Genomic DNA, 21,006 nt, shown 5'->3' with positions numbered 1-21,006 from the left:
GATCTGCCATCATAAGAACCAGAAAAAAAAAGGTTATTTACACTGTGACTCTCACCTTTTTTAAAAAAGAAAAGTGTGAAGAATATCTTCGCACCTGTACTTCAGTTTTCAGTAAAAATAGTTAATTATTATGCTGATGAATTTCACAGCTTCATTAAAGAAACCTGATTTTAAGACAGTGCCCGCAAGGCCCCCATGGGGTGCCCCAGCAGCGGGGGCTCGGGGGGTTTAGCAGAGCTGTCTGTCGGTGCAGGGCAGCTGGAGGAGACGCAGCGAGCCCGGCCGGCTCCCCGGCACACGCCTCTGCCAGCTGGGGCTTCATCCCAGCAGGAGCAGCCCCTGCTTTTCCCTGGGCATCCCAGCAAGGTGCCCCGGCACAGCCCCCGCGGGCGGGAGGCTCCCGGCTCTCCAAGGCAGGAGGGACCCCGGGGCTCCCACCCGTGGCTGAGCTCCCACCCCAGAGCTCCCGCCCCAGACTCCGGCACCCGCTTGATGTCTCCCGTGAAATCCAAGCTGTACAGGCAGCTCAGTCGTCGGCAGCACAGCCGTAGGTACCCCCTTACAGAAACATGAGCTGCTTTAAGGTTTTTAGCTATTGCTTGGCACCTACTGGAGGAATTACTGTCTAAAAGGTGAATTAGTCCATCCTGGCTTGTTAGTAGCTCACGTCTCCCCCCTCTGCTGCAGCAAACCCACAGGTAAGGAGGGAGATGCTCAGCCAGAAGCTCTGTGAAAACAAACCCGGCAAGGCAAGGCGTGGGACAGGGTCCTCACACAGCATCCCTGCCCCTGCCCAGGGCCTTTAGTGATGGCCGCGCACACCCAAAGCAGCTGAGACGAGGCCTCTTGCAAACACACCCTTGTCTCCCCAATGCTTACGATGGACCATCATCTCCAGCATCACCTCCAGAGCACCGAAGCCAGGAGGCAAGCCCAGCACCCAGCACCATCCTGCCGTAACAGCAGCCTCAGGAGGGAAATCCCAGCCGGTGGCTGGTCCCAGCCGCAGCGACGGCAGCTCATCGCCCCACACACCCCTGCCCCACACTTGGTCCCAGCCCCTGCTCCGTCCTTCCCTGCACCGCACCATGCAGCTTCACCAGGGGACGCTTGTACTGGGACAAGCACGAGCGCGTGTGCATACACGACAAGCAAAGAGACCGGGGCTTGTTTCTGAGCTCCCCAGGATTGACTCTAAGTTGGAAATCCATCTCTCACTTCTCGCTATGACTCAGTTTCTGCTGTGGCCCGAGGAGACCAGGCGGCTGGGTCTAGCCTGTCAAGCTCTGGGTGTCAGCACAGCAGCTGAGAAACGAGGAGCTGTTGCAGGCTGGGATCCAGATTTTATCAGAAGAGGAGCTACAGCTCCACGGAGGAAATCCAGTACGTGCAACCGGAGCAAAGACAGAGACAACCAGGGCCAAGTACTACCCCCGCCATTAGAAAACATGCCTCCCTCGCTGCGATGGCACCGGGCTTGGAAAGCGTTCAAAACCCCTTCTTCTTACAAAATTCATAAGGCAGAGCCATCTGCCTGGCAGCCAGCTCTCCAGCTCCCACCCCTGCTTCCTGCTGGATTTTCCCTGCTGCCTGTGAACGGCATGAGTCTGCCTCCCAACTGCCCAAAGCTGGGCCGAAAATGAGGGAGGGATGAAAATAGCTGTCCTGAGCCTGGCTGAAGGGACGGGGACGGTGGGACAGGATTTCCAAGTGCCTCCACCACTGATAAATACGAGCTGTGAGAATAAAATACCTTATATACAGGCACCAGCTCTTAGGACCCCAGGAAACAAGATGGGATTTCTAACCCAATCTGTACAATGAATTTGTCCCTTCAACGCATCGCTTAAACCCTGACAGTGTGTGGCAAGTCCACAACCTTGCGACTGTTTATTTAAATAAGTTAAAAAAAAATTGTTAGGTGCAGACCATGACTTAAGTAATGTTAAGTGAATAATTCATGCGGTATTTATAATTGATGGGGGATTTAACAGGAGCAGAGCCATAAGTGGCTTTCTATTAACTATTGATGCTCTCCGCCAGCCGCCCGACAAGCGCGGCTGGGCTCTGCGATCACAGCTCTCCCGCGATGTTTTATTTAAGCGCTGTTAAGAGTACACACAGTCTGGGGGAACGCCTCTGCTCCTGGGGAACACCACAGCAGCCCCTGGCTCCCGACACGGCCATGCTGCCATGGGCTCACGGAGCCCCGGTTCCCGCGGAGCAATCGCCCCGACCAGCCGCCACGTGCCGGTGGGAGAAACCCGGGGCTGGTGTGACGTGTCTGGGGGAGGTCACCTGCTGCAGGGCTTGCCTGGCTCCTTCCTCCTGCCCCCGCTGCAGCAGACACCAGATAACCCCAAATTTCTGGGTGTCCGGATAAACCCAGACCCCTCAGTATTGGCTTATGAGTTTGTCTGTTTATGGGGTTTTGTGTCTTATTCCAGGGAGATGCCTCTAAAATCCCTTTCAGACTTCTTTGCAAACTTCATTTGTGAGAACAGAAGCGTGCTAAGAAGACCAAGTGTCTTGCTACACCCATCGTTCCCATCCCCATATGAAACATTCAAAAAGCTTCTAAAAATATATGCACAAATACAAAAATACAGTTAAAAGAACCCACCCATATCCTAATAGACAGCGCATCTGTGTTCCACAACATTGCGTTTCTAACAAAGCTGCAATAAACACACACTTATCATAGCAACTGAAGCTGTGTCTTGCTCAGCGCCCGCAGGGAAAGCAGCAGGATCCGGCCCCGGTGTGGGTTGCTGCAAGCCCGGCGGGCAGCCCCGCAGCCCAGGGAGCCGCCCGGCATGCCCGGGGCCGACAGCACACGGGGCGCACCCAGCAAAGCCTCTGGTTTTAAAACCTCATGGCTCCGAAGAGCATCGATGGCTGCATGACTCCGACCGAGAGGGGAGACTCGTTTCATTCCCGGGGGAGGGAGTCCCGGCAGCCAGAGCTGCACGGGAGCACGTAGGATTCAGGCTGGCAGAGCAAGGACAAAGCCTATTCACGGCACAGGCAGGGGTTGTGGAATAATTCACACTAAAACACCGTTCCCTTCAGAAAGGCTGGCAGCCTCAGGGCGAAATAAATGCTGAAATCTCCTTGATTGTTAAATAAAAGATTATTGATAAAATAACTGCTTCTAATGTCGCTGTGCTGCCAGCAGAAATGCAATATCTTTCAATTACTGCTTGGAAGCAAGGCTTTCCTTTTGTTTACTGGAAAAAAACCAACATGAAAAGAGATGCTCGTAGAGGACTGTAAAATGAAGGTGAATCTATTTTTGCCCTACTCCAAATCCAGCTGGGGCTTTGTGTGCGCAGAGCAGGTTAGTTGCTTGTAGGCACTGACACGCCGCCGTGCCACAGGGGAGTTATCTGGCCGGGGCCGGGAGCACGACAAGGAGCTGGTGCTTGGGCTGAGCCCCGGCACGCCGAGCCACGCGGCCGGCTTTCGGCGCATGGGGGGCTGGCAGGAGGACGGGGCATTTCCCCTGCGCCGGGGGAGCACTTGGCCCTGCTGCGGTTCTGCCCAACACGAGGAAAACCAGCACAAGGACGTGCAGGAATGACCTGAGCAACTTCTCAGCATTTCTTAGAGCTGAGCAGGCAAAGCGATCTCCTTGGGACAAAACACGAAGCAGAGGGACTGCCCAGGCTGCCAGCCCAGCTACGGAGAAATGAAACGCGAAGTGCCTCAATAACAGCTTCGGTGCAATGGTTTGGGGCTGCGGAGGGATGCGAAGCAATTGACTGCTCCTCCGAGTGCTCCCCGGCTCCCCTGGCCAAACCCGAGCCTGACACCCCGACATTAGCAAGACCCAGGGCAGGCGTGGGGGAACAGCCCGGGTAACACGGCTTACCTGCACGGGGGCCAGCTAGCAGCAAAGTGGCCAGCTCCATCTCCAAACACAGAGTGCACACGGCACCACGCAGAAAATTACTTTTCCAGGATCCTTGGGCCAATCTGCAGCAACCCCCCCCATGGCCCTGGGACCCGCGGGAGCAGCACCCCCTTACCAGCTCCACGCGCTGGCGGCTGGACTCCATCTCCCTCTGCACCAGCTCATCCATGTCAGCTTTCATCTCCTCCATCCTCCTCTGGTAGTACCGGGTGCTCTCCTTCTCCCGCGCCTCCGACTCCACCGCCTTCTCCAGCTCCTCACCCATCTTTATGATGCTGTCTCGCAAGCGCAGCACTAGCACCTGGGGAGGAAGGTGCAAGGTGAAGCAAGGGAGATGGAGGTGAGGAGTTATGAAGCTCTCCATGAGCACCAGGTGATGTGGAGAGCGCTTCCCCCCCAGCCCGCGCTGCAGGGCCAGTCGCTATTATTATCATTACCAAGCATCGCCCTGAAACCTTGCAAGTGGCAGCAGCTGCCTGCAGCGGGTGCGGACCCCAGCCCGTCCCTGTGCCCAGCTCTGCACCCACCACAGCACCCACGCCATCCCCCACAGCCACACCGTGTCCCCCGGGGCTGGGCTCGTTCAGGCAGCGCGGCTCAGGGAAAAGTGACAGTAAAAACATATCCCGGGGTGCCAGCAGACGTGCTGATTAATGGGGACAGTGAAATATTGCGATCGAGCCTGATGTCCTGGCTCTGGATGATGCCAGAGCAGAGGGATGCCCGTTGGCGAGGTGCTGTGATGGATGTGCTGAGCAGTCAGCACACACCGCACTCCGTGTCCGGAGGCAGAGACCGTATATTCCTCCAGGTGTTTATAGCACTGGGCCCGCTGTTGGCTTTCAGTAAACACCACAGTGAAGGATGTATAGGTAATGGCAGTGGGATGAGCTATATGGACTGTCCGCAAGCACAGGAGAGCTGGCCGAAGACCTCACCTGTCCCTCCCCACCCCTTCCCGGGTGCTGCTTCCCCCAAAGCCGAGGCGGTGGCATCGCTGCACCCGTCTTTTGCAAGCAAGCAGCATCTCCCCAGGGCTCGGCATCCCCTCTGCGAGCAGCGAAGAGGCGGTACCTCAAAGCGCTTCATCTGCACGGCCTGGAAGTCCAGCTGGCTCTCCAGGTCGCGGATGCGGGCTTCCTGCCGGCTGACGATGGAGCGCTCGGCCGGGCACTGCTCCAGGCGCACCGCTCTTGCCTGCGCTGCCTGCAGCTGGGCGAGGACGGGCTGCGTTAGCACCTCCCCAGCCCCTGACCCCCACAGACACCTCCCGGTCCCTTTCCCAGATCCCCCACCGGTCCCTCTCCTTGGCGTGACACGCACCAAGGACCTCTCAGGGCTTCTGAGACAAAGTGAACGTGCAGGACCTGGCTTAGGCTGCCAGGCACTGTGGAAAAGCGTTGCCTTTGGATTCCTGAAGGACTCCCTGCTGTTAATACCACACAATAAATGCATGACAGTAACATGTATTTCTGAATGAAAAATATGCCAGCAAGATGACACGTGTCTGAGTGTCTTTTGCTTTTCCCTTCTCAGCAAACTCTTTGAGGACAGCAGGTGTAAAGATTCACGATTTACCCCTGAGTGGAAAGCTGCCTGCACCAAGTCGTTTCTTCAGCCATCACACCAAGCTCTCCAAAGCAAACTGCCCTTTTAGTGATCCCGGTACAAGTTCGGTTCAGATTTTGTATTTGATCTAGAAGTACGGGAATTTGTCTTCTTTTATCTGGCCTATCACTAAAGCACCACACGCTCCGCCTTGGAGGGAGCGAGTCCTGCTTCTGATTCCTGGGCAGCTTAGCTACGCTCCAATAAAGCACTTAAGTTAATGGGATTACTCATGTGTTTAAAATTAAATCAATGCAGTCCAGGAGGGTCGGTGCAGCCGCAGAGGCGAGACAGCGCAGCACCCGCCGGCGCCCACCCCTGGGTCAGCCCCATCCCAGCCACGGCACCAGTAGCTCGGGAAGGGAGGAGGAAGATGTGGGGCTCTCCATCCCGAGAGCCTTGCCAGGGAAAGCTTTCTCCAGCCCAAGGCCATTGCTGGCAGAGCTCCGCAGCCCGTCCTGGCCCCGTCCTGCCCGCAGGGTCAGGGCTGCGGGCATGCCGCAGGCAAACAGCGGCTTCTGTGCCGTGCTGCCCTTGGGGGCACGCACAGCATGTTAGGAAGAGGAGAGGAACCTGACCGTATTACAAAGGAGAAATGGCTTTGTACCACTGGGGTAGAGACTTCATCTGATTTCAGACAAGAACACGGCACCCGCGACTGGCACTGGTGATGCGCAGGGCACAGAGACGTCAGAGGACGGCCGGATGGCTCTCGCTCCTCAGCTCTGGGTGCTACGGGCTGCGGGGGAATTACCTTCTCCTGAAGGCTCTGCTTTTCTTTCTTCACATCCTCCACCTGCGTCTGCAGCTCCTGGATCTGAGCGATATCCATTGCCGACTGCGGAAAGAGAAAGCCCAGCAGTGGGAGCAGACGCGAGGGTTCGGAGCAGAGGGCACACGCTGCGAGGAGCGCAGTGCCGAAAGCTGACTAGTGCCTGCACCTCCTACCACCGAAACAGCAAGACTGAAGAAGCTTAATTCTCCTGACTCAATGCAACTTCCCTAATTTTTGAAACAAGTATTTGTAGATCAGGACAGAAACCATGTTGTCAAGGGCACTTCTGTCCTCAGGGTCCTTGCAGATACGGACTCCCGGCTCTGTAACACCACTGCAAGAGGCACCAGACTGTGAATTGTCAGTCTCGCCAGCCTACGCCTGCTCCACCGGGAGCCTTGGGGTCCCTCAGCTCCAGGTACAATCCTTTGGGAGAGCCTGCCTAAGCCTGGATATTGTGCAGAAAGCCCCAGAGCTGTCTGTCAGCACTTTTTAAGCTCTGCGTGAGAAAACAGTGGAAGAATACAAAAGGATCCAGAGAGGGATGCTATAGGATTTCCCAACTATTGAAACTAAAGCCAAGACACCTCTTGAAAGAAGACTCAGAACTACGTGCGAGAGGAGATGGAGCCATGAGCCATCCCTTTCTCTCATCACAGCATCTGCTTCCTGGGGTCCTCAAGCTGCCGTGCACTGATGGGGACTGCCGCTTGCTCTCAACCAGGCTGCAGGGTTTTCCAAGCGCCCTCCCAGGGATGGGGATGCTGCCCAGCCTCCACTGCCCCGGCTCCTACCTGGGCGATCAGAGCCTTGTGCTTTGCCATGAGCTCGTTCAGGTCCTCCTGGTCCTCGTCGATGCGTTTCAGGAGGTCGGCTCGCTCGTGCTGCAGCTGGTACAGCTGCTCGTCCACCTGCGGGAGAAGCCACGGGGCCGCTGGCTCGCGCATCGCATGGGGACCCACCGCACAGCACCGCCCGGACCGCGGCGTCCTCGGGGACACACTGCCGCCAGCCTCCGACCCCGTGCTTGCACCGGGAGAGGCAAAGGGAGCTCCTGCGCGTCTGCAGAGGGGGACTACGGGATGCTGCACCCTTGTTGAAATTTTATCCATCCATTAAGCCCCCCAGGGGCTGTTGTTCCCAAAGAGGCTGGGGGATTTAGTAAACATGCTGGGTGATTTAGTAAATACGCTCACTATTGCTGATTTAGTAAAAAAGCTGATAATTGCTATCAAAGACGAGGAGGTAGGACTGCGGCACTGCCCTCACACCTCCCCAGCCCCGGCTGCGTCTCCACGCACGCACCAGGGTCTTGTTTCTGCTGAGGGTCTCCAGCTCCGTGTGCAAGTTCTCCAGCTCCAGGGCGACCGTCTGCTGGGACCTCTGGGCCTCTGCACACTTTGCTTCGCTCTCTTCCAACTGGGAAAAATTGAGGGAGATTATAATTAAAGGAGCGCTCCGTGTCTGCAGAAGGCACGTGCTGATTATGCTGTTCCCCTTGCCGCACAGTCACATCTATTTACACTTCACTCCCAGAGCATTTTCCCCTGCTAACGCACACAGAAACTCGACCTTTTAAAATCTGTGCTGTTCTTCAGCCTGTCTGCTCCTGATTTACAGTGGAAAGGCCTTCCTTGGCCGCTGCCGGCACACCTAACCGTGGATCCTAACACCACTGACCGTCCTGCTGAGCGCTGAAGTAAGCGCCTCGATCTGCACATCCACCCTCTGCCTCGGCACTGCCGTGGTGAGGTAGAGCTGGGATCATTAATTTGCAAAATTATCTGAATTACGTGTAACTCCTGATTAGAGCAATTCATGATTCGGAGTTTGCAAATGGGCTTTTCATGTGGCATAAATTGCATTTGCAAATACACATGAAATATCACATTTATAAATGCTAATTTGCTCTCGGTTTTTATAACTCAGCCATTAAGACTACAATGATCTTAAATGGGCTGCAAACATCTGGAAGATGCAGCGTCATCCCAAAAATTCACACCGCCAGGACGGAGGAGTTTACATAGGCTGTACCTGAACATCCAGTTCCTTCCTTTGCTTGGGTTTCTTTCTTTTCTTTATGAAAAAGAAAACCAACTCCCTCCGCCTGCTGCTCATTTCCCACGCCTGGTCATGCAGGGAGGGTGACCAAACACTGCCACCGCAGCCAGCAGCAATGGAAACCTTTTCCCCTCCATGCCAGGGCCAGAGCAATGGCCTGTCTGGTGCACATGGAAACGTCGGAGGGTTGTGATCGCCAGCCTCCACCTTCCTTCCCAAATTGCATCCCCGTCTCGCTATTTTTAACTCCTTTGGTGAGAAAACCTCTGCCTCCTGGGACCACCATTTCCATCTCTGAGCCCTTCTGTCACCCCTGCACGAACCGAGGAACGGACAGGAAGAAATAACCCCGAACATCTTTGGGTCTCCAGCTACAGTGCCCACCAGGAGCTGCTCACCGTGGGAAATGCAAAGCTCTGGCGGGGAGACATTTAGCAGTTGGAACCCTGTAAAACCGTTATTTAACATGATGTTCCTGTGTCCAAACTCAGCCCATGTTGATGGATTGTCTAGTCAATCTATTCATACATCTGCAGAGCCACTCTCACAGCGACGCGCACCGTGTTCCTCTTCCTTCCACCAGCTGAAAAATAGCCTTTGTGTTTGGCATAAAGCTCGGGCAGCCGTTACCGACATGTCCTGAGCGATAGCTGCTGGGAGACGTTAAAGATGCCAATCGGACTGACTGCTGGGTTTACGGCCAAGGGCTTTTCCACCTGCCCAGCTTCAGGCTCCTCCAGAAGCAACCTCGTCCACGACCAGCCCCCGGGACTGGCCTTTCCCCTGCCACGATTACGCTAGCACTCCAGATAGTTTAATCAGAGAGAAACGCATCTCCAGGACCTCTCATTAAATACCAGCTTCCATTTCACTTCGTGTAATGGAATTTTCCCACTTGGGAAGAATAACTTGAAAAAACACCCCAAAAATGCATAATGTATGAACTTCTGAACAACGTTAGTTTGCCGTGCTACACCATCTGTTAAATACCTGCGTAAAATGGATGCTTCAGCTTTATTAAGACACAATGCTATATTTCTACCCATATGGATTTTGATTAATGGAAATGCAGCATTTTAGCAAAGTTTTTATTCTTGTGGAGGTTTGTGGGCTGGTGGTAGGATGCATTGGCTTTTGAGAAAGCCGTCATGAATGCCATTAGAAATCATTTAAATTTAAAGGATGGCGTAATCATGAGGCATTTTTAACACGTGCAGAGTCTCAGTGTTGGCGGCACAGCAAAAACTCAATATCCCCAATATTAAGGCTTTTGCTCTCCTCCGAAGTGCGAGGCAGTCAGGCGGAGGCCACTCGCTGAGGGAGCCGGGGACAGACCGTATGGCACCATGGCCACAGGCAAGAGAAAGCAACCTCCGTCACCAGCCTGCCTCGCTGCGGGGACCGGGCTGCTCAGGGAACAAGGCGTTATTCCCCTAGCCAGATGGGGCTGGACACCACAGGCAGAGTGAGCATCCCGGCATCGCCACTTGGTCCCTCGGATCAGCACGTGGAAGGGGTCCCTCAGCATCAGCTCAGCAGCGAGCTCCGGTGCTGAGCGTAGGGCCCAGCCCCATAAGAGCACCGGGGGCTGGGACAGAGCAAGGCAGGGGCTGTGCATCATCTCCAGCCCCAAAGCGGGATTCGGGAAGTACTGAGGGATTAATTGTTAGGTGTAGCATTACTGCATTAGCTCAATAATGTTTAAGAACGAACTCATGAGCGCCAAAAATGGCCATTCCCGCTGCCTGCCCCGGCTGTGGCCACCCCCTGCCCTGGCCGTCCAGGTCAGTGGCACGGGCACAGACATGGGCACGGGCACTCCTCCGGCCACGTCAGGCCGAGCTCACCTTCCCCTTCTCCCTCAGCACAGGTGGGAACAGCTGCTGCTCACAGATGTTATTTATGCAGAACTATTATCTCAATTATATATGTATGTTGTTGCAATCACTCATGCCTCCCGATTAGTTTGTTTCCAGGGGAAATGTACAGTACAGATTAATTACTGAGCGGCTTTGGAGGACCGGCATCGTTAGCTCAGCCCCGGTGCTCGGCATTGCGGGATGCACATGCACGGCCAGCCTGGGGATGGACAGCCCCGTGCCACCCCTGTCCCATGGCAGGGCACCCCGTGAGACCCCAAGCTCACCCTGGGGCTGAGGCCATCCCCGGCCCGGTGGGCACAAGCGTGGCACACGCCCGCAGCCGCTCGCTGCGTCGCTCAGTGCCGGCCGTGAACCCGGGGTGTCTGCGCTTAAACTACGGCAAATCCACTGCGCTCCCTGCGCCTGCCTTACAGCATCCCTATGGCAACGCCTCCCGAACCCAGCGCTGCTGGAGATCCTTATTAGATAGAAAACGCACTGAACAGAAGGTAATTAACAGGGCTGCGGGAAAAACAAAGGAAAAAATACTTAAGCACTGTTGGCTGAACTACAGAGAAGTGCTCCTGACAAGGAGACCCTCGTCAGCGCAAAAGGCACCTCTCGCCCTGGCCTGGGCAGCCGACACTCGCGCAGCACGGGCTCACCGCTCGCCCCACACACAAATAAAACCGGGAGGTCTGCAAGTATTTCCTGCAGCTTCCCCTCGGCCAAGGTAACGGGTGATGCCCCAAGGGGCAGGGAGATGCCCGCTCGCCCGAAGGCACCTACCTGCTTGCGCAGCTGCTCCAGCTCCTGGGCACCAGCACCGGGCTCCCTGGGCACCGCCAGCAGCAGCTGCACGTCGGCGAGCAGGGCGCGCGTCCGCCGCAGGTCCCGCCGCAGCCGCTTCTCCACGTCGAAGTCGCGGTGGCCGATCTGGGGAGGGGAGAGGGGGTGTCCTGAGCCCTGCCGGCCCGCAAAACCTCTGTCAGACCTTTCCGTCCCACCCCCAGGCATTCCCCACAGAAATAAAGCTCTAAAACCCACCAATTTGGAAACATTTTGGTAATGATGAAGTCATGATGCAAGAAGATATTAAATATCTATGGATAGATATTGCGATTTTCCCTCTTTATCAAATAAAAGTGATTTAACAGTTAAATAGAAGGGAGAAAACAAATTACATAAACATCAAAACTGGCAGATTCCACCAAAACGCCACATTTTTTCCCCACCAGAAAGCTGTTCCTCTGAAGACATTAGCCCACCGCTGCTCTCCATCAGCGGCATGCCTGCCCAGCGACCACCCCTGTGGCCAGAGGGACAGCCCGGCCGCACGACCAGGGGGACGGGCGGGCACTGTGGGTCCCCAGAGCCATAGCACCCTGTCCTCGCGGCCACCGGGCACCGTCACCCCCTGGGAAACCACCCTGGCCGAGGGTCAGAGAGGGGCAGACCCAGATGGTGTGTGTCCAGCGCCTGTGCCGAGAGCTGGCACAGAAAATGCAAAAGTCATTGCGTGAAAGAAAAAAAGCCAGGCAAAAACCTCCGCCCCTTTGGGGAAAAGAGTGACGAAGGCAGGAGAAAGCCCAAAGGGGAAAGAGAGGAAAACCCTGTGAAACGCTGATGAGGAAAGCTTCGTTAGGAGTTATTTACACATCTCTAATGCAAAGCATCTGGAGTCCCCGTCAGCCACGGAGGGACGTAACCGGTGCTGCCGCCTTCGGTGCGGGAGGCGGCAATCTCTCGTGCGAGAATCCCCAGCAGCGCTGGCGGAAGATAACTGCTGGGTGATTTTGGAGGCTCGTCCCCTGGCAGTGTGGTGTCACCACATTACTCTGAAGCCTTTTAAAGAAGGGAAGTAGGAAGCACCTTAAAAAAAACCACTCCACCCTCCCCTCTCAAGCTGAGAGCAACCATGGTTACGAGGATAAAAGAATTAGAAAAACACCAAATAAACAGGGACATGGTTTCAGTGCTTGATTTCAGACTAATTGAAGTATAAGAGCATTTCCCATTTAGTCTGTTTTCCATGGCTCTTCTTGTTTCAAACCCGTTCTCCCATTTTCTGTTCACTGGCTAAAATTAATTGTGCGGATTTGACCTTGTCACCTGGTTTAGAGCTGGCTGGCATTTGCTGGAACCAGAAATCATTGGCATCTCCATTTCCTTAATTAGTTTTCTGGGTTGGCTTTTTTTCTTCATTTTTAATAAACTGCTCTGAAGCACACTGCCCACTGTAAATCAGACAGCATTTATAACAACACTGCAGTGGAGCAGATTTGCTGTTATCCCTGCCATCCCTACAGACTGCATCTTGGACGCTGTTCAGCATCATTTTCCCGTAGCTCAGGGTCTGTCCACCGCCACAGACGATGGGTTTTGTACTGTAACTGGAAGCAGCAGGTACAGCAGCTGCCGCTGCCTCCCACCATTGCAGCCCGGTGCTTTTCAAGTTACAAAGCCGGGATTTCATTTAATAGCTGCTTTCAAGGCTCCGGTTGTATTTCGTATGCACTACAGCGATACCCAGATACACTGTGCCATCTTCCCTTCCCCTCTTGGCGGGGGCTGGGGGCTGCCCGGCAGCGCCTGGGGACAGTCCTGGGAAGGAGAAGGTGCCTTTCCTCAAGAGCCCCCCGGCTTTGCTCCGTGCAGCTCCTGCTGCCTCCTCATCCATCTCAGTTCTCCTCCACCGAACAAGCGAGACGTGTTGGACTGAGAGGCTGTTATAATAATACCCTGCTTTTATACAGCAAGATTTATTCTGACAGTTCCCAAAACATTTTATAAGCCGGGAGGACGTTATGGATAAGCCTCGTCAGACCATTTTGGGTCTTCTTGAAATATGCCCACCATTTCAGAATTGCAAAGCTCCCAGATTCGTCCCGTGTAATGAACACATGCAATCGCCACGCCCGGTGAAATGGCGAAATCCAGCCAGCTTGTGCTAACGGCCGGAGGATGCGCTGCTTAATTACCCCAACTCCGGATAATCAGTTCCTCCCCTCCTGCGCGTGCAGGGTGAGTCGCGACGCGACGGGGGCTGTGCCAGGGCGGTTGGGAGGCACCAGCACAAACCCATCCTCGCTCAGCTCCGGGGAGCCCCGAGGTGCAGCAGCACCCAGACGACAACTCTGAATGCGCCGGGCCGATACCGTCCTCAGCCCTGGCAGCCCCGTGGCCCCAGGGAAGGGCCAGGCGGGACCTGGCTTGGTCACCGGAGCTCCTTCAGCAGGAGCTGGTGCACGAGACGGCCTCTGGGCCTGGCTGCTCGTGATGCCCAAGACAATAAATGCCATTCAATGAGGCTGCGTACAGCCCCTCACCTTCTAATTTAACAGGGAGCAGCTGTGTGTGCTTTTCCCATTATGTGCACTTCAATCACTGCCACAGACACATTAGAGAGTGAAAAAGGATTTGTTCAACAAATGTGTCTGGGACAGAATTCCTCTGCAAAGAGCAGAATCTGATAAACTGCTTTTCTGGGCAGTTGGAGCTGCTCCAGCGTTAGTCCTGGTTAGTCTGACTCTCATGAAAATACCAGCAAAAAGCAGATGCCTCCCCCCGCTTAGATAATTCTCCTGCAGCAAAGTGAACAGTTGCCCTCCATGGGTCCTTAGTGGGACCGGCTGTCTCCTATACGACACCCATAGTCCCGAAGCCCTCCTGGCACCCCGTGCCTGCTGCGGCACATGCTGCTGCTCTGATGGGGGGTCTTTGGAAGAGGTGAGGGATAGAGGGCATCGCAGCCGGCTGCACGTGCGTGAACAACCAAGCTGTCGCCCCATCTGCACTCACGCATGCATTCACACCCCCTTTTTACGGGCAGCGTTTTGAGCCGGGGCACAGCCAGCGAAGCGGCTTGGCTGGCCGGGAGGTAGCAGCAGGGAGAGCGGAGCACGCTTCTCCCCGCCGGCAGCCCCGCCAGGCTGGCCCCGGGGCAGGCACCGTCCGCTTACCTGCTCGCAGAGGGTGCCGATGAGCCCTTCCAGGTCCTGCTTCTCATGCAGCACCATCTGCTTCTCCTCGTACTCCTGTTCTAGCTGCATCTCCAGCTGCCGGAGCTGTGTGCGGGAGACAACCCCAACCACGCTCAGAGCCCGGCTTCCCCCTGCCAAAGCCCCGCACGCCGGCAGGTCACAGCCACCGCCACGGCGGGGACCCGGCTGCCCAGGCAGCCCCCGGGAGAGGGTGCGCACCGAAGCCTCCCATCACCGCAGCTGGTGCTGGGGACCGGGACCGGGCCACGTCCCCTGGAGCACTCACTGCTCCCTGCGCAACACAACTGCTCCTGGCCAGGAGGAGCAAGGGGAAGCAGTCCAGGAGCCTGCAGGACTTTTGGGGATACCGTGGGCTGTTTGTGCCACCCCGCCCGCGAGGCACGCTCAGAGGTCCCCCCAGGGGCTGTCCCCGCAGTTCTGGAGCAGTAACACAGGGCCTTCAGCTGAGATAGAATAGGGATGGGTTTAATCCCTCCAGGTTTCCTCATTCATCCCGTGACCACGAGCCAGGCAGGCTGTGCGCTTCTCGCTCCGGCTCTCCACCAGCAAGGAGGTGGCAGTGGCCTCACGGGGCAGAGCGTGCCGTAAAGGCAGGATTTGTGCTGCTCCTGGGAGCAAAGGGAGCCTCAGAGCCAGCACTGAGCGCAGGAGCCTGCGTCCCTCTGCCTTTGCCTCTGCTCAGGCATCGCCGTCCCACAGCACTGCAGCAACAGCAAGTGCTTTGCCGGAGGGAACCGGACGCGGGGCGGCATCGCAGAGCTCTGCCATGCGGCTGTGAGAGGTCCAGCAAGTCCCGCTGGGCGGGGTGGGGGGAAAGGTGTGAGCAAAGCAAGCCAGCCATTTCACAGCCCACTCCTCCCCTCGCGAGCAGCTGCGCTGGTTTAAAAAGGGAACGGGAGCAGGCTGCTAAACATCGATTGCTCTCCGGAGTGTCTCTGCCATTTACTCATTTGGAAAATAATACTCAGGCCACACAGGGTGAGGGAGAGAAAGGATGAACGACACCGCGTCAGCCGAGAGCAGCCACAAGGCACTGCATCTTCTTTAGTGATGCTGGCAATACTTTGCTCTCTGCGCAGGGCAATTGAACAGACAGGGAGGTGCAGAAGGGCAGGGAGGACCCCGGGAGGAGCCCTGAGCAGCGTGTCCTCGCCACCAACCCACAGTTTCGGCAAAACCCAGCCAGTGGAGACGGGGAGAGAGCAGCGCTGAGCTGTTGCTGCACCATCCAGCAGAAGGGCAGCACTGCGGGAAGGCAGCGCGGTGGGAAACGGCAGCGCGGTGGGAAATGGCAGCACGGTGGGAAACGGCAGCACCTGCACCCGGTGGCAGACCCCCAGCCCTCAGAGCCTTACGGCTTAGGGCATGACTGCGTGCTGACAGGAGCAGGAGGAGCAGAGATTGCCTTGTTTGCCTTCCCACTTGTCCTGCCTTCCTAAAATAGCACATGCAAAGCCCCACCAACCGCTTCTTTAAGCCTCAGCGATGTTAATTCACTATCGACAGCCAGGTGTGCCCCAGGCCTAATGGGAAGTGGCTCCTACCGTGCAGCCCTGCAGCCCCACATCAAACACCCCGGGGATTTCGGAGAAACTGGGATTTGTGGTTGCAAGCCACTGACCTCGCAGCCACCTCAAAGCCTTGTCAAAGGGGTGTTTTCTGTTCGCTATCACCAAACACGAAGCCCTGGCTGTCTGGAGTTGGTGCCCTTGGCATGACGCTGGTGTTACTGGGAGCACCATGCCCTCGTGCTGCATCGCACGTGGCTCTCACACACCGTCCCCCACAGCCCCTCCAGTGCAGCAGGGACTCACGCCTGACCCAGACTCTGATTTTGCACCCCGGGGCTGTGACCGGGGCTCATGCCGGGCTGGTGGTGGGAAAGCAGCATTCGCCCCCACCACTGCTTCCTGGGGAGGAAGGACTGGATATTAGGAAAAATTTCTTTACTGAGGGAGTGGTGAAGCACTGGCAGAGGCTGCCCAGGGAGGTGGTGGAGTCACCATCCCTGGAGGTGTTCAAGGACCGTGTGGACGTGGCACTGTGGGACATGGTTTAGTGGGCATGGTGGGGTTGGGGTGATGGTTGGACTTGATGGTCTGACAGAGCTTTTCCAACCTTAGTGATTCTGTGATTCCGATTCTGTGATTCTGTGACCCCTGGGAACGGCTCCTCCTCTGCACTGCGGACAGGGGGGGCCCGGGGGAGCACCCAGCATTGTCCCCCCACCCAGCGCCGACCTACCCTCCTCTGGCAGGACTGCCGCACATCCTCCAGCTCCTCGTCCTTGTCCTCCAGCTCCTTCTGGTGGATCTGCTTCATCCGCTCTATCTCCAGCTCCAGCCTCTGGTGGAGCTGAAATATGAATGCATGGCGGTTGCACGCAACCCCGGCGGGACAAGGAGGGTGCAGAATGAACATCCCCGGCACACCCAGCCCCAGCCCGGGTGGGGGCCACACTACCTGCTCCAGGTGATCGACGGCGGCCGTTTGCCGCTCCAGCTGTTTCCGCTGCTCAGCAGCGCTGGCCTCCAGGTCCCAGAGCTGCTTCCTGAGCGCGGGCACGGCACGGGCATCCAGGGCGCTGGGGGTGCTGAGCTCCTGCACCCGGCCGGCCAGCACGGTCACCCGCTGCGCCAGGCTGGCCGCCTCCGCCTCCTTCTGCTGCTCGGCAGGGGCAGAGCGGCGGGTCAGCAGCCGAGGCCCCAACACAGGAGAAGGGCCGTGCATGCGCACCTTGCTCTTAAAACCCGGACCGTTCCCAACAGCATCATCAGAAACACCCCGGAGCAGCCGCAGGCGGTGGTCAGCCCCGCCCCTGCACCAGCAGCCCCGTCCCCACCACGAGCCCCGAGCAATCCTTTTCCTCCTGGTTTTGCTCACTTGCTCCAGACCTCGCCTTCCTCCCCCCACGGGCTGTCCCCCATGGGGGTTCCCCCTGGCCCCCGCTGCCTGGGGTGGCTGGCAGCCACCCTGCCGCTTCCCCCCCCGCCCCAGCACCCCGTGCCCCTGCCGCTGCGGGGGGCTCAGCGGGCGCCCGGTGCAGCACCGTCCCACCGGGGCACAGCCCTGCGTCTTCTTGCGGGTGAGATTGCGGGTAGAGGCGTGAAAAAGAGCACGAGTGACTTCAGTGAACACAAGGGTGGGCCTAATTAGCTAAACCATGGGATGGGTAGCACTTGTAAAAAGTGATAACCTTTCTTCTGGCAGAGGATAACGTCATTTAAATACATCAGGCACAGCCTAGAACCACACTAAAAGAAATTGGAATCAAGTTGTGGGGTTTGTGCCTGATTGCCTCTGCTATAATTGCAAAGATAATGGCTTTGCTCTGAGATCTGCTCCTCAAACAGGATATAATGCAGCGAAGTGGGATATTTTCCTCTTACTTCTAAGCTCTGCTGAAGTTTGCCCATCTCCCATCGGATGCTGGTGTTCTCCTGTGACACTTTTTCACGGAGGCTCTTCTCAAAGGCAGACTCTCCCAGGGCCTGGGCTAACTGCAGGTCAAACCTGGAGGGGGAAACACACGTTACCTCTCCCGAGCGGGTCTGCGACGGCAGCACGGCTGCCTCCTGGTCGGGGGGGCTGCGCTGAGGCAGGCAGGGAGACAGCCTCAGCCGGCGGCAAGCCGCTTCTCCTGGCACTGGACTTTCCGAGTGCTTTTGAGAGGACCAAAAAAAAAAAAGCCTATTGTCTGCAAAGTGCTGACATCATTTTGTGAATCCCTAATTATTCCACACAAGTGCTAGCTGCAGAAGCGGATGGCATGAAGCAGCAGCGATGTGCGCACAGGCGGCCGCCAAGAGCAGAGTGCAAAAAACTGCTGAGACCGGCTGCTACAGACCCAAAATAGCCCAAAATGTGTCTGTGCGCTGGCAGCAGCCCTCTGCTCCCTGCCACCATGGGCAGCTCCGTCCCCAGGGCCAGACGGGACCCTGCCGCACCAAGAGTTTGATTTCAGCTCAGGAAGTGTTGCCGCTTCGGAGCAATAATCCTTGGAGCTTCTCAGCACCTTCATATCTCTGGATCAGATCAAGCCCCAGCCCACAGTCAGTGTCTCAGCACGGGCAAGCAGGGAATACCAGCAATAAAGTGTAAATTAAAAGAAATTATAAAGAAGGCAATTGGTGATTTCCCATGTTTTCTGTGCCTGCTTGGTCTTTGCATCCTATTTTTGGGCAGAAAACCTATTTCCTTCATGCGTACCAAACAGCAGCATTAAAACACTGGGGATCATTTCTCAGCTATAGGGCTCCTCTCCTCCACACCAGGTGCCCGTTTGCCAGCAGCGCTCCCGGCGTGGGCACGTCTGCGCCGAGGGCACACCGAAGCCTGGGAGACTGTGGCATGAGGGTGCCCCTGCACCCAGCGACACGGGAGCCAGCATGCCCTCCGAGCCCCAGGCAGCCCTCCGCACGGTGCCGTCGAGCGTCGCATTGGGAGTGATTTCTGTTACGGAAGCGGGTGACAGTCACGCAGCAACGGGATGTAAAAATAACCTCCTGGCTTGGTGCAACCTCCAAGCAGTCGAAGTAGACAAAAATAGCAGCCCTTCCAGGAACTCCTCACCCGAAGCCACCCTAAGCATCCCCATCCCCTGCCCTCCCGCTCCAGCAGCCCCAGCCCCGCCAGGCGCTCCCGCCAGCCTTACTTCTTCTGCCTCTTCTCCAGCTCGTGGCTGCGGCTCTGCTGGCTCTCGGCGAGCATCCGCGCATCCTCCAGCTCGCAGGCCAGCCGCCTGCACCGCCGCCGCAGCTGCTGGGACACCTTCTTCGCTGCCTCACATGCTGCCTGCACCTCGCCGAGCTGCGGGCAGAGGCTGCGGTGAGCGGCGGAGGGACCCTGCGGCACATGCAGCCCGCAGCCGCTCCCTGCCCGGGGCTCAGCCCTGCTCCGGCGCCAGGGGATGGTTCACCCAGAGATCTTTTGCCAAACAAGGACAAATTTAGGTGCCCTGACTCCCCACACTTCCAGGAACCCTCCTGTGTGCCCGCAGCATCCCAGCCCTCCTGCTGAGTCAGCAAATCTGCCCCAGTTTCCCTGCGTTTCTCTGCGAAAGGCAGTGCCTGGACCGAACAAGCTGGGTTCTCCCAAGGATTCGCATTGTGTTTGGGGCAGAAAGACAAACAGATCTCTCTCCAGCCAGGGAATGGAGTCATTAAGCAATGACTTTAAATACACAAAATCTTGCATTAATGAAGCCTGTAATTCCAAACTAACTATCTGAACACAAATGGGCTGTTTTGCTTTACCGAAGCTCCTAAAACTGGGCTGCTTTTCTTATTACTTTTTAATGTACCATGAATAATATTCATGTCTTTATTTTATCCTTATGGGAAGTGACCTGACTCCCAGGCACTGCTCAGAGAAGCACACTGGCTTTTTCCCTCCTCATGGCAAAGCCTGGGAGCTGCCAGCTCTTCACATTAGCAGCTCTTCACGTGACAGGTGGAGCGAGCACAGCCCAGTCCAGGATCCAAAAGCCAGACCAGCACCAAGACCCACCGCTGAGCCCCTCTCCACCCCACAGCTTTCCATTCTGCGCTCACGCTTGACCAAGGTTGAATTTTGCCACGTCCTGGTGCAAAAGTAACTTTCTAAGCTTGAAGGAAGCTTTAGGGTATTTATTCTCAAACCAGCAGAAAACAGCCTGTTTCCCCTGGTCAGTGAGAGCATCAGCAGCAAACGGCTGCGTTTCCAAGCCCCAGCCCTGCGAAGCTTTGCCTGCCCCGGGAGCGAGGAGAGGACAACGGTCTCTAGCAGCAGCCCCTCTCCTCGGCGTGACCCTGGGGAGCCCCTGTTCCCTCCCGCATCCCGGCACCGGCAGCACTTGCCTTTTGCTCGAGCCCCGTCCGGGCGCCCAGCTCGGACTCCAGCCGCTCCTCCAGCTGTGCCAGCCGCTTCCGCAGGAAGGCAATCTCCGTCTGGGCGCAGTCGAAGCGCACTTGCCACTCATCCTCTGCAAACAAAGAGACCCCCAGGAGCTGGGTGGATGCTCAGGCCTGACCAGCCCGAGCGGCCATGCCAGGGTTGGATGGGCGAATGCACAACGGCACCGCAGCTCCTGTATGGCACAAACACCAGCACCGAGCTCGTAGGGTACAGCTCTGCTTTGTGCACCCAGGGCTGCTCTGGCTCGCATAGCACATGTACCCCTGCCCTAGGCAAAGCATGCATGCTTATCCCATCCCATCCCACTTGTGTCTTAGCAGCCTCCTCATCACTCCAAAACATGTTTCAAACACACTTTGAGCTGCCAGGAGTGCCGGGCAGTGCCAGCGAGCACCAGCAGTGCCCTTAGGCAGAATCCCTGCCTGCATCCCCAGCCCAGTGCAACAGCCAGAGCTGTGTGCGACCGAGCCTTCGCTGCCAGCCCCCGCCGGACGAGCAAGGCAGAGCAAGGCAGAATGACAGGGTGCCAAAAGCACACTGGGGTGGCCAGGGGCTGGAGGAGCAGAGCTGCCTGGGGAGGGCAAGCCTCTGCCCATTGCAAGAGGCTTTGCTGCCCCGCTGGCGTGGCCGTGCTGGCCCCACAGGTCAGGCTGGATGCCCAGAGCATGCATTGCCCCCGAAGGGATGCCCCTACCTCCTCCAGAGCCACTTATCTTCATCTCACGCAACTGAACCAGCTGCTGGGCCTCTTCTAGCTGCTTTTCCACCGACTCCAGTTTCTTCTGCACTTGGTCGTGTTTGCTCTGGGGAAACCCGGGGAAGGAAGGGAGCAGCTTTCACTGACTCCAGGGCACTCGGGTCCAGCAAGGTGATGCTGAGAGTGCA

At 56.8% G+C, this 21,006-nt stretch overlaps 1 protein-coding gene across 1 annotated transcript in view; it reads right to left on the bottom strand.

Annotated features, from left to right (window-relative positions):
* MYO18B (myosin XVIIIB) overlaps nt 1-21,006 on the bottom strand; it is a 76,362-nt gene that overhangs the window by 19,533 nt on the left and 35,823 nt on the right. The window contains exons 26-38 of the mRNA XM_059827839.1: nt 20,816-20,924; nt 20,064-20,188; nt 18,881-19,035; nt 17,616-17,739; nt 16,690-16,890; nt 16,471-16,581; nt 14,185-14,289; nt 11,012-11,158; nt 7,605-7,718; nt 7,094-7,210; nt 6,279-6,362; nt 4,991-5,128; nt 4,032-4,217 (exon numbers count right to left, since the gene is read on the bottom strand). Coding sequence (XP_059683822.1) covers nt 4,032-4,217; nt 4,991-5,128; nt 6,279-6,362; nt 7,094-7,210; nt 7,605-7,718; nt 11,012-11,158; nt 14,185-14,289; nt 16,471-16,581; nt 16,690-16,890; nt 17,616-17,739; nt 18,881-19,035; nt 20,064-20,188; nt 20,816-20,924 — 1,716 coding nt within the window. The remainder of the gene's footprint in view (nt 1-4,031; nt 4,218-4,990; nt 5,129-6,278; nt 6,363-7,093; nt 7,211-7,604; nt 7,719-11,011; nt 11,159-14,184; nt 14,290-16,470; nt 16,582-16,689; nt 16,891-17,615; nt 17,740-18,880; nt 19,036-20,063; nt 20,189-20,815; nt 20,925-21,006) is intronic.

The sequence above is a fragment of the Gavia stellata genome, chromosome 21 (genome assembly GCF_030936135.1).
Source record: "Gavia stellata isolate bGavSte3 chromosome 21, bGavSte3.hap2, whole genome shotgun sequence".
Lineage (NCBI taxonomy): Eukaryota > Metazoa > Chordata > Aves > Gaviiformes > Gaviidae > Gavia > Gavia stellata.
The sequence above is the reverse complement of the archived record's forward strand: the minus strand, read 5'-3'. Positions and strand labels throughout refer to the sequence as shown.